The sequence below is a fragment of the Zootoca vivipara genome, chromosome 6 (assembly GCF_963506605.1).
Source record: "Zootoca vivipara chromosome 6, rZooViv1.1, whole genome shotgun sequence".
Lineage (NCBI taxonomy): Eukaryota > Metazoa > Chordata > Lepidosauria > Squamata > Lacertidae > Zootoca > Zootoca vivipara.
The window spans coordinates 18548516-18561300 of NC_083281.1; the positions used below are offsets into that span (position 1 = coordinate 18548516).

The following is a 12785-nucleotide window of genomic DNA, read 5'->3' on the forward strand; positions in this document are numbered from 1 at the left end:
TTGCCTGCAGAAGTTTGTGTTGCTCAAAACCTGCTATTATGCACTGCTAATGATCTGCAGTCAAAACTAAACCTTTCATAATAACGGAGAGATAGTAGGAATCTGAGGGGCAAGGGGAAAGACCTGCGTTAGAAACTGGTTCTTCCCAATAACTGCTTCATTTTTCAACACATAAGATCAATAATGGATGTGAGAATGCAGCTCCTCCTCCAGAGACCGCCAAAAACATTTTGGCGACAAAAACAAAAATTTAAAAGTAGTAAAAAATAGTAAACAAAACTGACCAATTTGCTGCCCAAGGTTGCCCAATGATTGCTTAATACAGGGTCAGCCCCACACCTGTCTGATAAAAAGCTTTAAATACAGAAGGATGTTTAGGAACTTGAAAGGGTCTAATTGGTAGCTGATTTAACTCATGAGTTATCAGATATGGGTAGGAATGTGCACAGCTAACCTGACGGCTGAAATTCCAAATGCCTAAAAATACATTGCTCCCAGTCTGCAACTATAGTCAAAGGAATGAACCACTGGCTGCTCTGCAGGAAAAACTCATGTATTTAAGAAAAAATAGATATTACAGCACAACCCTAGCCAGGTCTACTCAGATGTAAGTGCTACTGATGTCAATGGGGCTTACTCCCAGATAAGTAGGGTTAGACTGGCATCCTTAGACAGAAAGTTACACAATTCAAGGTGAGATAATGACAGTACATTTTCAGATTTATGCAGGTATCTGTGGCCTTTATTTTGTATACGTTGTTGTCAACTGCATCACTGATTTAAACTTCCACCCGCACAGGCCCAAACCCATACATAGGAGCCCCTCAAATGGGACACCTACTTTCAGTTTCACCAGAAGCTCCAGCTTCGTTGTCAGAATCTGAATCCTGTATAAAAAATAGGAACGAAAGGTAAATGAAGTTGAAAAAGGTTGTTTCTAAGCTACTGTGAAGTTTGTTTTACTGTATAACCTAAATCTACCATTGCATAACTGAACCTCACTACTTATTGCTCCTCCACGGCAATTAACAGTTCACTTGCTCACTTCTTTCTGACATATGAAATCTCTTCACCATGGATCTACACAGAGAACACAGTGGCCACAGCGACCTAACAGTAATTAAAATTCCGAAAGGTGAAATTATGAGGACTTATTCACACCTGCCTTTCCTCCAGTCTTTCCAGGCATGATCCTCTGTGCTTTAAATCTCTGTGTCCAAATGCTTTCTTTTTTCTTTTTCGCTCTGGAGCTTTCCCCGTGAAAACCCACTCTTTAAAGCTGAATCAGAGCAAACTGTGACCTGCTGGAAACCCCAACTGATGTTTGCTCCGACTGAGCGCTGAAGAGGGGGCTTGGAACAGTCTCCCTTGGGGAGGATGTGGATTCTCCTACCTTGGAGATTTTAAAGCAGAGATTGGGTGGCCATCTGCCATGGATGCTTTAGCTGAGATTACTGCATTGCAGGGGGTTGGACAAGATGACCCTTGGTGATACCTTCCAGCTCTTACGATTCTACGATTCCTTCCCCTACGATGTCATATATTAAATTTACAAACCAGTTGTTCCTTCTTGGGATCTCTAACAATCGAGGCATAACCCATCTGGGCTACATAATTCTTAAAATGTGAACCGAATAACGCAGAAAGTGCTGTGCTGGATCAAACCAAGTTCTTTCTTAGGGAAGTTTGTTTAGGGAAGTTTTTAATGTTTGATGTTTTATCGTGTTTTTAGTCTTCTGTTGGGAGCTGCCCAAAGTGGCCGGTCCCATCAAAAAGCAGGTGTTCATCAGCTCACCATTGGCCCAGCTGTGGGAAAAAGTCTTCCTTGCACGACCCTAGATGACCATTCCAACTCTACGATTCTACTGTATGAGTAATAATAATAATACTTTTATTATTTAAACCCACACACATACACCCATCTGGCTGGGTTTCCCCAGCCACTCTGGTCGTAACCAAGCGTTAAACATTTAAAAGCTTCCCCTGCAATGGGGCTGCCTTCGAATGCCTCCTCAGAAATGTGTGGTTCTTTTGATGATCTTGAAAGCGCAGAAGGAGAGAGGCCAAATATAGACCTTGGTCAAGGCAGGAGGAAGGGGGGAGGGGCAGAGGCTTTGCCTGTTGAACTTCTGCCTGGCAGGCAGGCCCAGGGGGAGGGGTCTGACCACACCTCCTCCCCACCCACCCCCAAGGGAGATAATAATGATGATGATAATGATAATGATAATAATAATAATACGAGGGGGGCCCACCCACCCCCAACCAATTCCGTTTTCCTTTGCCAGCCTCTCACCGATGAGGCAGGGCCCTTCTCGGTCTCTTCCACCGATGAGGCAGGGCCCTTCTCGGCCTCTTCCTCGCCCTCCCCGGCGGCAGCGAAGGCGGCTCCGGGCTCTGTGACAGGAAAAGACACAACAAAGGGGGAGTGTGAGGAGGAGGAGGAGGAGAGGAGGCAGCGGCGGTTACTTCAGCGGTGCGGGGCTCCGTCTCCCGCACCCCAATAAACCCCCTCACAACAGGCTACCTTCCCGGCTGTCCATGGAGCCGCAGTCTGTCCCCTTACAGGAGAACTGCAACCCCCAGGAGGCACCGCGGCACGGCAGCCAATCGCCAGCCAGGCTCCCAGCATGCGCCGGGAAAATGTGGTTTGTTTTTTTTAACCCGTCGCCGCCGAGGAGAGGCGAGAATCCCGGCATGCCTTGCGGCGCTTGGCGAATAACGTTATAAATGTGTCGGTGGGGGGGGGGATTGCTTTTTTTGCGTCTTCAAACAATCACCCCGAATAGTGTCCTTGTGTGAAGGGGAAGCAGAATAGGAGGTAAAAACAAAGCGAAGAAAGAGAAACTGCCCATGGGAACTACCGCTCCCGACGTGCCTTGCGAGAGAGCCAACATGGTCGCCGGGCTCTTTGAATTGGGAGGAATGACCCGGATGCTGAGAGGCCGGGACCACAGCTCCCTGCATGCTTCGCGGGAAGGGGAAAAAACTACGGCTCCCGGCATGCCTCTCTGCGACTGCGCCGACCAGACGCCAGTCTGGGGATTCCCCAGGCCGCTGAAATCCCCTGTCTGTGGAAGGAGCGACTGCGGGGCATCGTCGCTCTGCCCAGACTATCCCTATGGCCCTGCGGCCCTCCAGGCCTTTCCTGTAGGGTCTCCCCCCCCCCCTCCCGCCTCCGCCATGGCCTCCGAGGCTGCTGCTCAGGGCGGCCTGCGGGAGCCCAAGCGGGTGGAAGGCGACGACTGGTGCGACAGCGGCCTGGGTTCCCTCAGCGAGGCCCAGCTGGGCCAGATCCAGGGAGACGCGGGCCTGGTGGGCCCTGGCGAGGTGGAGGAGGGGCCTGGGCGCCGGGCTGTGACCCCTGACCCCGGCCCCTCCGGCTCCACTGGCCCTCAGAAGGCGCTCTTGGAGGAAGAGGATGACTTGGAGCGGCTGGACTCTGCCCTCGGGGACTCCCTGAGGGGAGACGAGGACGTGGGCGCCATTGTGGACGGCGTGGGGGCCGTGCGCCTTGAGAACGGGGCTTCGGCGGTGGTGGCCCCCGAGGCCTGGCTGCACCACGTGCTGGGCTTCGTCACCGAGGACGGGGACACGTACGTACTGTGTCAGAAGGAAACCGGCATCGGAAGTCTTTCTCATAATAGGGGGACGGAGCTGCAGAATTTCCCCGTCTGCCTTGGGTCCGCGGTGGCTGTACCTGGGCACCAAACTGTGCTGAGCCTGGGCATGCTGGTTTCGTCTGCCTGCTCATGAATGAGGATTTGGGGTTTTTTTTTTTTTGCTCCGGAGCCTCCCTGTGCCTGTAGTGGCCACCAATTCCGACCACTGCTACAGGCACCGGTGGCTGATGAGGCTTCTTCCAGCTGTTGTGGTTCAGGAGCTGCCTTCTGGCCTGCTCTTTTTTGCTCTGCTGACGGGAACTGTCCACTGTGATCGATTCCTTCACCAGATCATTTCCAGCCGCTTTTGCATTTGCACAGAGATGTCAGGGCATCTTGAAACATAAGCTCTGCACTGGTAGGCTAGAACAGCTTTTTATATAAAAACACACCTGGTACACCTACACCTGGTACTAGGAATTCTGTGCAGGTGAATGAATGGGCTGGTGGAGGAATGGTCTCTCCATTCTGTCTCTCTCTGTTCACTGGGTTTCCATGCTTACTTTGGAATAAGCTCTGCCTCCTCCCCACAGCGTGTTTGGAAAAAGAGAGGAGTGGGGTTTTTCTACCAGGCTGCTAAGTGGCTGGTATTTCATTTTGCATTCTGGTCACAGAGGAGGGGGCTTTTTTCCTTCTGCAGCCAGCATGAAAGCAGGTGACTCAGAACTGGATAGTAAACTAACTAGTTGACTACTACTTTTTGTGGGCTTATTTAAATCTCAAAATTAGAACAAAGACGTGACTAGGCCTGATAAGATCCCATGCAAGCCAGTAACTACTGTGTCCTCTGGTTTTCTTTTGGTGGGGGTGGGGGGCGGGTAACCCTGCAAACTGCTCTTTTATGAGCACTGACTGTTCTGTTGGCAATACTCTGCCTATTTCTAAAATAATACAAGTGAGAACTCGGATACTAATACTATGCACACATTTGGCCTTAATTCAAGCAACAACATGTAAGGTAGAGCTGCAATTTTTTTTTAAGTTTCTAAACATCTTCTGAGTTGGAGAACAGTTTGTTCTAATACAGTCCTCTTTTTGAAAACTCTGGACAGCCACAAAATGATGGAAGGCTGCAGCCGCTTGAGGTCTCCTTGTTTTGTATTCCCCATCTGTGTTGGAAAATGGTTCCCCCCCCCCCCTGAGCGATAAGAGACTTTTGCCCCTCTCAGCAGCCTCTGTTATTTCCTGTTTTTTCCAGAGCTCTCCACTTGGCCGTCATCCATGAGCACGAGGCCTTTCTGGATTCCATCCTGCAGTACACCCAAGGAACGGATTACCTGGATATTCAGAACGACCTTGGACAGGTTGGATTGAGACGCACTTTTGCACTGCTCTGTTGTGAGCCTCAATTTCCCAAAGCTCGTAACGCACATCGGGAGGAGCCATGAGCCCTCCCTGTAGAGAACAGCAGTCTGCATAATAATCAGACTTAGAAACATCCTTTGGAACTTTTAAGTTAAAAAATTCCAAGGCGGCGTGCATTGAAAACAAGGTTGGAAATTGCAAAAAGAAGCAAAGGAAGGCATTTTTAAATAAGTCTTAAAGCACAGAGGAGCAGTAAAACAGCAAATGAAATCAGAGTCTTCACCAGCAACCTAAAACTTAAAAAACAAAAGCATCAGAACCCACCTCTCCCAGGTTTATCTCTGGGTAGCATTTGTTTCACCCTTAAAAGGAGAAATTCTTAGGAACATAAGAACTACCCTATACTGACTCAGATCTTTGGTCCATCTAGCTCAGGCATAGGCAAACTCGGCCCTCCATATGTTTTGGGACTACAACTCCCATCATCCCTAGCTAACAGGACCAGTGGTCAAGGATGATGGGAATTGTAGTCTCAAAACATCTCGAGGGCTGAGTTTGCCTATGCCTGATCTAGCTCAGTATTGTCAGTGTGGTGGAATGGTTAGAGTGCTGGACTATGACCTGGGGAGGCCAGGGTTCAAATTCCCACTTAGCCAAGGAGCTCACTGGGTGACCTAGAGCCAATCACCATCTCTTTGCCTCACCTACCTCACAGGATTGTTGTGAGGATGAATCATGTACACCACCTTGAGATCCTTGGTATATAAATGTTAATAATAATAATAATAATAATAATAATAATAATAATAATAGTGTACTGGCTGGTAGCAATTCACCAGGATTTCAGGCAAGATTCTCTCCCAACCCTACCTGTACATTAAACCTGGAGCTGCCTGCTTGCAAGGCAGATGCTCTACCCCTGAGCTTATTGCCTTTTCACTCATGATGAGGAAGGGCCTCTGGCGCATGCACAGGTTCATACGGGAGCAAGAGCTCCTTCCAAATCCGCTTCCCCGAGCCGTATAAGACTGTCAAGGTTAAAACCAACCCATTGTATAGTTCCTGAAAATACTTAAGATGATGACATCTGGAAGGCCACAAGTTCCCCACTTCCGCCTTGTCATCCCAGGAGTGAGGGGCATGTAAGCGGCTCTTCTCAAACTCGGGGCTCTTTCTCGTTTTCTGTTCCCCAGACAGCACTTCACATTGCAGTCATCCTCGGGGCTGCCGATTTTGTGGGCAAGCTTGTGTCGGCGGGAGCCAGTCTGTGTGTGCAGGAAAAGGGCGGCCACACCGCTTTGCACTTGGCGTGCCGAGAAGGGCAGAGGGAGTGCGTGCAGAGGCTCCTGACGCCGCATGTTGCGCAAAGGCCCTGCGAAGGGAGCGGCTTTCGGGCCCAACTGGACTGCACCAATTTTGATGGTACCTCTCCTGGGTCCTCTGGGGAAAATAGTTGCTTGGTCTCATTGAAGTCCTCCATATTATGGAGACAGTAGGGTCTAGTGAAGAGCAGGTTTAAAATGCCAAAAGTTTCGAGTCCTTATGAGTATTGTGGGTGGGAGAATGAGATGGATCAGCATGGGTCTTCCAAACTTTTAATATTTAAAATATCAGACTTAGAAGTTGGTGGGCAGTTAAAGAGGAGTGGATTCGTTTCCACCACTTGTGGTTGAGGATTTGCGAGCTTTGCATACTTTTGCGTTATACACATTTGCCTGTTTTCCATCTCCACCCACCCCCTTTCCCCCATCTTCTTTTGTTCCTTTTCAAGATTGTGCTTACTGCACAATCCTTCCTCTGCACAATCCTTCCTCTTACTGCAGCGCCTACCTCAGTTTTTCCCTTAGCTTGGGAACCAAACTCTGAATTTTGCAGTAGGAACAATCCAGTCTGGAGGAATGCAAATGTATTTGATCCGTATCATTTCTTAATTTATGATTTCCACATGCCATTTTGTTGTGGTGGTGGTTATAAATCCGCATTACACAAGGTAGTTTCTCCGCCTCAGTGCCTGGGCTGCCGCAGAATTGTGTCCAATCTCTCTTTCCGTAGGTTACACGCCCCTGCATGTTGCCATCTTGCGGAAAGACTTGGACGTGGTCAGTCTCTTAATCTCCGGGGGAGCTGATCTCAACAAACCGGTTAGTTTCAGAGGCGGTGGTGAAATAGGCACACATAGGTGAGGTCCATCCTGCGTGGGGTATGCACACTGGAAAAGGAACCCTCTGTGTAGCGACACAAAGTCATCCTCCTCCCCACCACCACCTTTAAGAAGCATGTTGAATTAATTCACCCTGTGAACTAGCAGCAGTGGGATAAGAAGAAACACCTTTAAAAGAGGCTTTAGAAGATTAGATAAATTCATGGAGGAGAAGGTTACCAGTGGCTGTTACCTATGCTGGCTATGCTCTGCCTCCACCAAGCAGAGGCAGCAATGCTTCTGAATGCCAGCTGCCAGAAACCACAGGAGGGGAGAGTGTTGCTCTTGTGCTCAAATCCTGCTTATGGGTTTCCCTCAGGCCTCTGGTTGGCCCCTGTGAGAACAGGATGCTGGACTAGGTCTGACCCAACACAAGTGTCCTCACCTCTAATTTTTGTCGCTCTACCCCTCTGTGTGAGCTTTGCCCCTTTAGTACCACCTCTTCCCCTTTGTGACTCTGCCCTTCCTTTCAAGAAGCGGTCAGTGACACTCCAGTGCCCCTTTTGCCAGCCTGGTGCCTCCCAGCTGCCTCTGACTACAACTCCCAGCAGCCCCAGCAAAAAGGTTGGACTAGTTAGTGGCTCAGCTGGGGCAGATCCATGGCTCCCAACATACCCACCAACCCCAGAGCTCCCAGCATGAGTCGCTGTGCATCCCCTTTCCTTCTCCCATCTCGCCGGCAGGAGCTGAGCTGTGGGCGGAGCCCTCTTCACCTGGCTGTGGAGTCTCAGAACCCAGAGGTGGTTGAATACCTGCTGCACGCTGGAGCAGACCCGGAGGCCCGCATGTATGTTGGCTACACCCCCATGTACAGCGCCCTGCACCGGCCCGACCAAAAGATTCCCCAGCTCTTGCGGGAGTTTGGCTCAGAGGAGCCAGACTGGGACTCGGAGGAGAGTCTGGACAGCAACAGCGAGGTGAGTTTGGGCCCCAGCTAGACCCCCCAAGCTATGAGATCTGGGGCTACAGGGGTGTGGGTGTGTGAGTGCTTCGCATTTCCTCCCCCCCCCAATATACTGTATATATTTTTAAGTGACTTTTAATAACAGACAACTTACAGACAAATAAACTGAAGGGAAAATCAGCTGAAGGAAATTGTAAATTGTTGCAATTGCCAATAAAGAAATATAGGATATACCGGTAGCTGTTCGGTTTTCTGTCAGTAATAATAATAAATTTATTACTTGTACCCCGTCCATCTCACTGGGTTGCCCTAACCACTCTGGGTCCATAATGAAATGTGCCGAGAGGAAAAGGATGTGTGGTCTGTAAATATGAAGGGCTCCATAGTCTAAACCAGTGGTTTCCAAACTGTTTTTGGCCCGCTGCCCCCTTGTTTCCGTAAACTCATCCCCAGTTCCCCCTACCATGCAAAAAGCATTATTCAGAACAGTGGTTTGCATAGCCCACTAAGCAAGATTATAACACAATAAAATTCCAAATAATAACAATTGCACATTATTATTTTTTGTAAAATCCAAGTAAAACTATTTAATGTAACTTAACAAAATTGATCGAGGTGATACAGTAATACCAGCTTTTCCATTTCTGGTAGTCATTTGCACCTCCAGTGCCCACCCCGCTACCCCCTTGCCTCTTAGCACCCCCTGTAGGTAATCCCAGTGCCCCCTGGAGGCAGTACCACCCACTTTGGGAACCGCAAGTCTAAATTCTGTATTCTTGTTTAAATTTACCAAGCCCTGAGCAACTTAGGCCCAGAATACTTCCAGGATGACTTGAACACTTCCGCTTCAGCTCGATCACTGAAATCATCTACAGGAGCGTTGTTGATTGTTCCCCAAGTTAATGAGGCTCATTTGACAACAAGGAGGTACCCAAACTTTCGAGTCCTTGGCTCAATCCTGTGAACACCCTGTCAAGGGAGATTCAGCAGGCACCTTCCGTGTCAACTTTTAAACACCTGCCAAAAACCTTTCTACTCTGGCACAAAAGGGGCAAAAATGACCCTAAAAGCGTGTGAAAACATCAAAAATGGCGCAAAAACAGCTTCTGGCAATCTTGCGAGCCTTTGCAAGTGCAATCCAAGGAGCCCTTGCGCCAACCTTTGAAGCCAGTGGAAAGTTGGAGTTTGAGCAAGGAGGTTTGGAGGGAGCAATTGTGGTGTTTGCAGGCTTTTTCAGCTGTGTTCCCAATATATGCGATTTCACTTAAATGTGCGGTTGCACAGAACAGAGCCCCCACGTAAATGTGGAGTTGCCTGTATTGCATGTTCAAGGCGGCCAGGAAGAGGGCCTTCTCTGTGGCAGCCCCTAAGTTGTGGAATTCTATCTCCACAGAGATGCGCCTTGTGCCTTCAGCCATTCAGCTTTGGGCAAATGCTGAAGACTCTCCTCTTTAAACCCTGTCCTTTGACCCTTGAGCTGTGGGTTTTCAGGACCCACCCCTATTCCTGTGACCACACTCTGCTATAAATGCTGAATTTTAATTGCTGCAACCTGCCCTGGTGAAGGGCGGGCAATGAATTCAACGGTGATAGTGACCTTTGCCCCCCACAGTCTGTGGGAGTAAAATGAATGGTGCTTTTTTTTTTGCTCTGTTTTGCTTTCCCAGGAGGAATATGATGACATCGTGATCAACCGTGGGCATTAGAAGACCAGGCAAGGGGTCCATTTCATCTCCTGGGCTGCGTTCCGTTAACCATGCCTCCGCCTCTGGCAGCCAGCGCTGGTTCTTGTAGCAACTGCATTCTTCACTGTGAGCTAGATCTGACTTATTTATAGGGGCTGGGGAAGGGGCTGGGGAGGGAGCTGCGTCGTCTGCCAAAGAGAGCGCTCCCTTAGCTCCATTCCAATTTACGCTCCATTATTGGTTTGTTTTCCTGTTTGTTCCCAAAGTTCTGATGACTTCTGTTTTTTGTTTGATGTCCAGAATAATAATAAAAAAGTGTGTATTGGGGGCACCTGATCATAGCTGCTTTGGCATCTCTGAAACGAGCACCCCGTAGGTTTGAATTCTTCCCCCCAACCTCAATCCTTGCTAGCTTGAGAGATAGGAAGGAGCTAAACCACATCTTGGTGTCATCAAACGCATATCTGAGCTGGGTGGTGTGTGTGTGTGTGTGTGTCTGATTCCAGACCCAAAATTTGGATGTTCTACATTGACTCGAGTTCTATTTTAAAACACCTCTTTTGTCGTGTTTGGGGATTTTTGGCAGGGTTTTGGCCTGGGTTAGGATTCACCCACCCCAGGCTTAACCCACTAGATCTTACATTAGCGATGACTCAAGATTGATAGGTGCATATGTATGTACACACACACACACACACACACACACACCTCCACCGTGAAACCTTTGCAGGAAATACCTTCTCTCTACAACCACGCGTCCTCATGAATTTATTTCTTTTTAGGTTCTCTGGTGCTCATTTGCTCAAACCTCGCTTTCATGGCTCTTCTCCTGTCTGTACATTGAGCCTCGTTTAGGTTGGGAATGGGTGGGGCCAGAAGACAGGGGGTGAGAGTAAGAACAGATTGTGGCGACTTCCCTTTCCCCCTCCCTCCAACCTCCCTCCAATAGATGGACCAGGACTGTGCCTTTGCCGTATGTGAAGGAGAGTGCCTCCAATCAGGTGGTGGTTGTATGTCCTTTGTCCCTCCTGCCACTGAGAAACCAGACAGTCGCCTCCACTTCTAGGCTTACGACTCACTTCCCCTTCTTTTCATTCTAAACATGAACTGCTATTGTGCCCTGAGCAATCTTCTGCAGCCTGTAAGAGCCTCCGTGCACCAGCGGGTGGGGCTGGCATTTGCCCCCCTTACCCCCTGCCCACATTTGCCCTCTTTAACCTCCCTCCCAAGGCTGCAGCTTGGGAACAGCAGTCTTTTCCACCCTCTGCCCAGCCAATGCCTTGAATCATCTGTGGGCAGTGGGGAAGATGTGGGCAGGCTACTCGGGCCATCGTGCTTTCCAGGAACTGGGTCACTAAGACCCAGGGACCCTGGACTCCTTCCTCTTTCTGGGTTTACTGCTTCTGCCTGTGCTGTACTCCTGGTTCGTGCTATTGCGCCACTTCACCCTGCCCCCTTTTGCCCTCTTCTGCCACCATTTTGACTGCCAGCAGCTGAGTGCCACATTCAGGAGTGGGGAAGAAGAAGCTCTCTTTAGTTGCCTAGTGGCCATGAGGTTGCCAGCCTCGTGATAAGGCCAGTCCAGTCTGATACTGCCATAGCTTTTGTGTTCTGACTCCTATTTGAAAGCCCCTTGTTTGTGATTTTCAGCTGGGGAGTGGGGGTCTTCTGTTTCTCTCCATAGGAGAGAATGCTTCTCCTGTTCCTTTAGAACTGAAGCTGTGTCCTGGGTGGTACATGGCAGCCCTTCTCTGGCAGCTTCTGCCCAGCCGCCTTTGTGTCATTTGTGGCTTAGTTTTGCTAGCTCTAGCAGAAGTCTGAGGTTCCACTTCCTCTTTCCAGCAGTGCTCTGTTTTGCTGCGGTATCTCAGCAACCGGCGGGCTCGGCCCCTTCCCTCTCCCTCCCCCCCATACCTCTGCCTACATAAGCAGAGTGTTGCCTCACTCTCAATGAATGTCACAGGTTGCTTTCTCAATCTGCTCTGCTAGCGGCAATGGGGCCGGGGGTAATGGCAGCATGTGCATTCTGCACCCCAGAAAGCAGCGAGGGGCGGGCGGTGGGGGAAGCTCAGCTGCAAGGTGAGAAAGGAAGTTATGAGTAGTCCTGGACGAGTACTGACTGTGTCAGTTTAGGAGGAGGTTGGGCTTTGCATCGTACTGAGAGGTTGGATTTTGGATTTGGGTAAGGGCTGAGTGTGAGCAAGTGGGGGGGGGCGAGGTGGAGATATCGTAGAGGGTGCCAGTGTCTGGGGGTAGCAGCATGGCACACCGCAGCTGGCGGGTAGATTTTGCCCACATCTGATAAGCTGATTTTTTGCAGTCACAGCATCCACTTTTCCTGTGGATCAGCAATGAGCCCTCTCATTGGAGCTGCTATTTAAATACATATATATATAAATAATACCATATGTGTCTTCAACGAAAGGAGGAAATCCAGTCCATCTTATGTACATAGTTTGATTTCTTCCACATGCAAACCCTGTCTGAAGGAATTGATTGTTCTTCCCTTCCACGAGGCTGGGTGTTTCGTTTCGTTTCGTAGCTACGGTGTGGTTTTTCTGTGATCTGTTCTAATCTGTGTCTGTGACCAAGTTCTGTCTCTCTGCCTTCCATGTGTCTGTTGTATTATGTAGGTCTCTCTGGCCCTGATCAGATTAAAAGCTATGGATTTCTGTGTGGCTTTTTATTCATTTTTTCTCACTCTTTCTTTTGAGGAAGAAGGGCTCTGCGTAGATGGAGGAAGCTGATACTTGTTGCATGCAAAAACCCATCTCCCAACAAGGACAAATTACAGTGGTACCTTTAGTTACGAATTTAATTCGTTCCAGAGGTCTGTTCTTAACCTGAAACTGTTCTTAACTAGAGGCGTGCTTTCGCTAATGGGGCCTCTTGCTGCCTTCTCATCCTGGGGCAAAGTTCTCAGCTTGAGGTAACTCTTCCAGGTTAGCGGAGTTTGTAACCTGAAGCGTTTGTAACTTGAGGTACCACTGTATAGGGTGATTGTACATAACACATTCTAATCAGTAATTAAG

General features: G+C 49.2%; 2 protein-coding genes across 2 annotated transcripts in view; one reads left to right on the forward strand and one right to left on the reverse strand.

The window, feature by feature from the left end:
• Window positions 1-2571, reverse strand: part of SIRT2 (sirtuin 2) — a gene marked incomplete in the record, with an annotated part of 12926 nt that extends 10355 nt beyond the window's left edge. The window contains 3 exon segments of the mRNA XM_060275558.1: window positions 842-887; window positions 2294-2394; window positions 2525-2571. Of these exon segments, the coding sequence (XP_060131541.1) occupies window positions 842-887; window positions 2294-2394; window positions 2525-2540 (163 nt within the window).
• A 414-nt stretch (window positions 2572-2985) lies between these two features.
• NFKBIB (NFKB inhibitor beta) lies at window positions 2986-12425 on the forward strand. The gene is made up of 6 exons (XM_035120067.2): window positions 2986-3593; window positions 4858-4963; window positions 6158-6386; window positions 7017-7105; window positions 7848-8081; window positions 9736-12425. Exons 1-6 carry the CDS (start codon window positions 3001-3003, stop codon window positions 9772-9774), a joined length of 1290 nt encoding a protein of 429 aa, XP_034975958.2. The 5' UTR covers window positions 2986-3000; the 3' UTR covers window positions 9775-12425.
• Window positions 12426-12785: the final 360 nt, after the last annotated feature.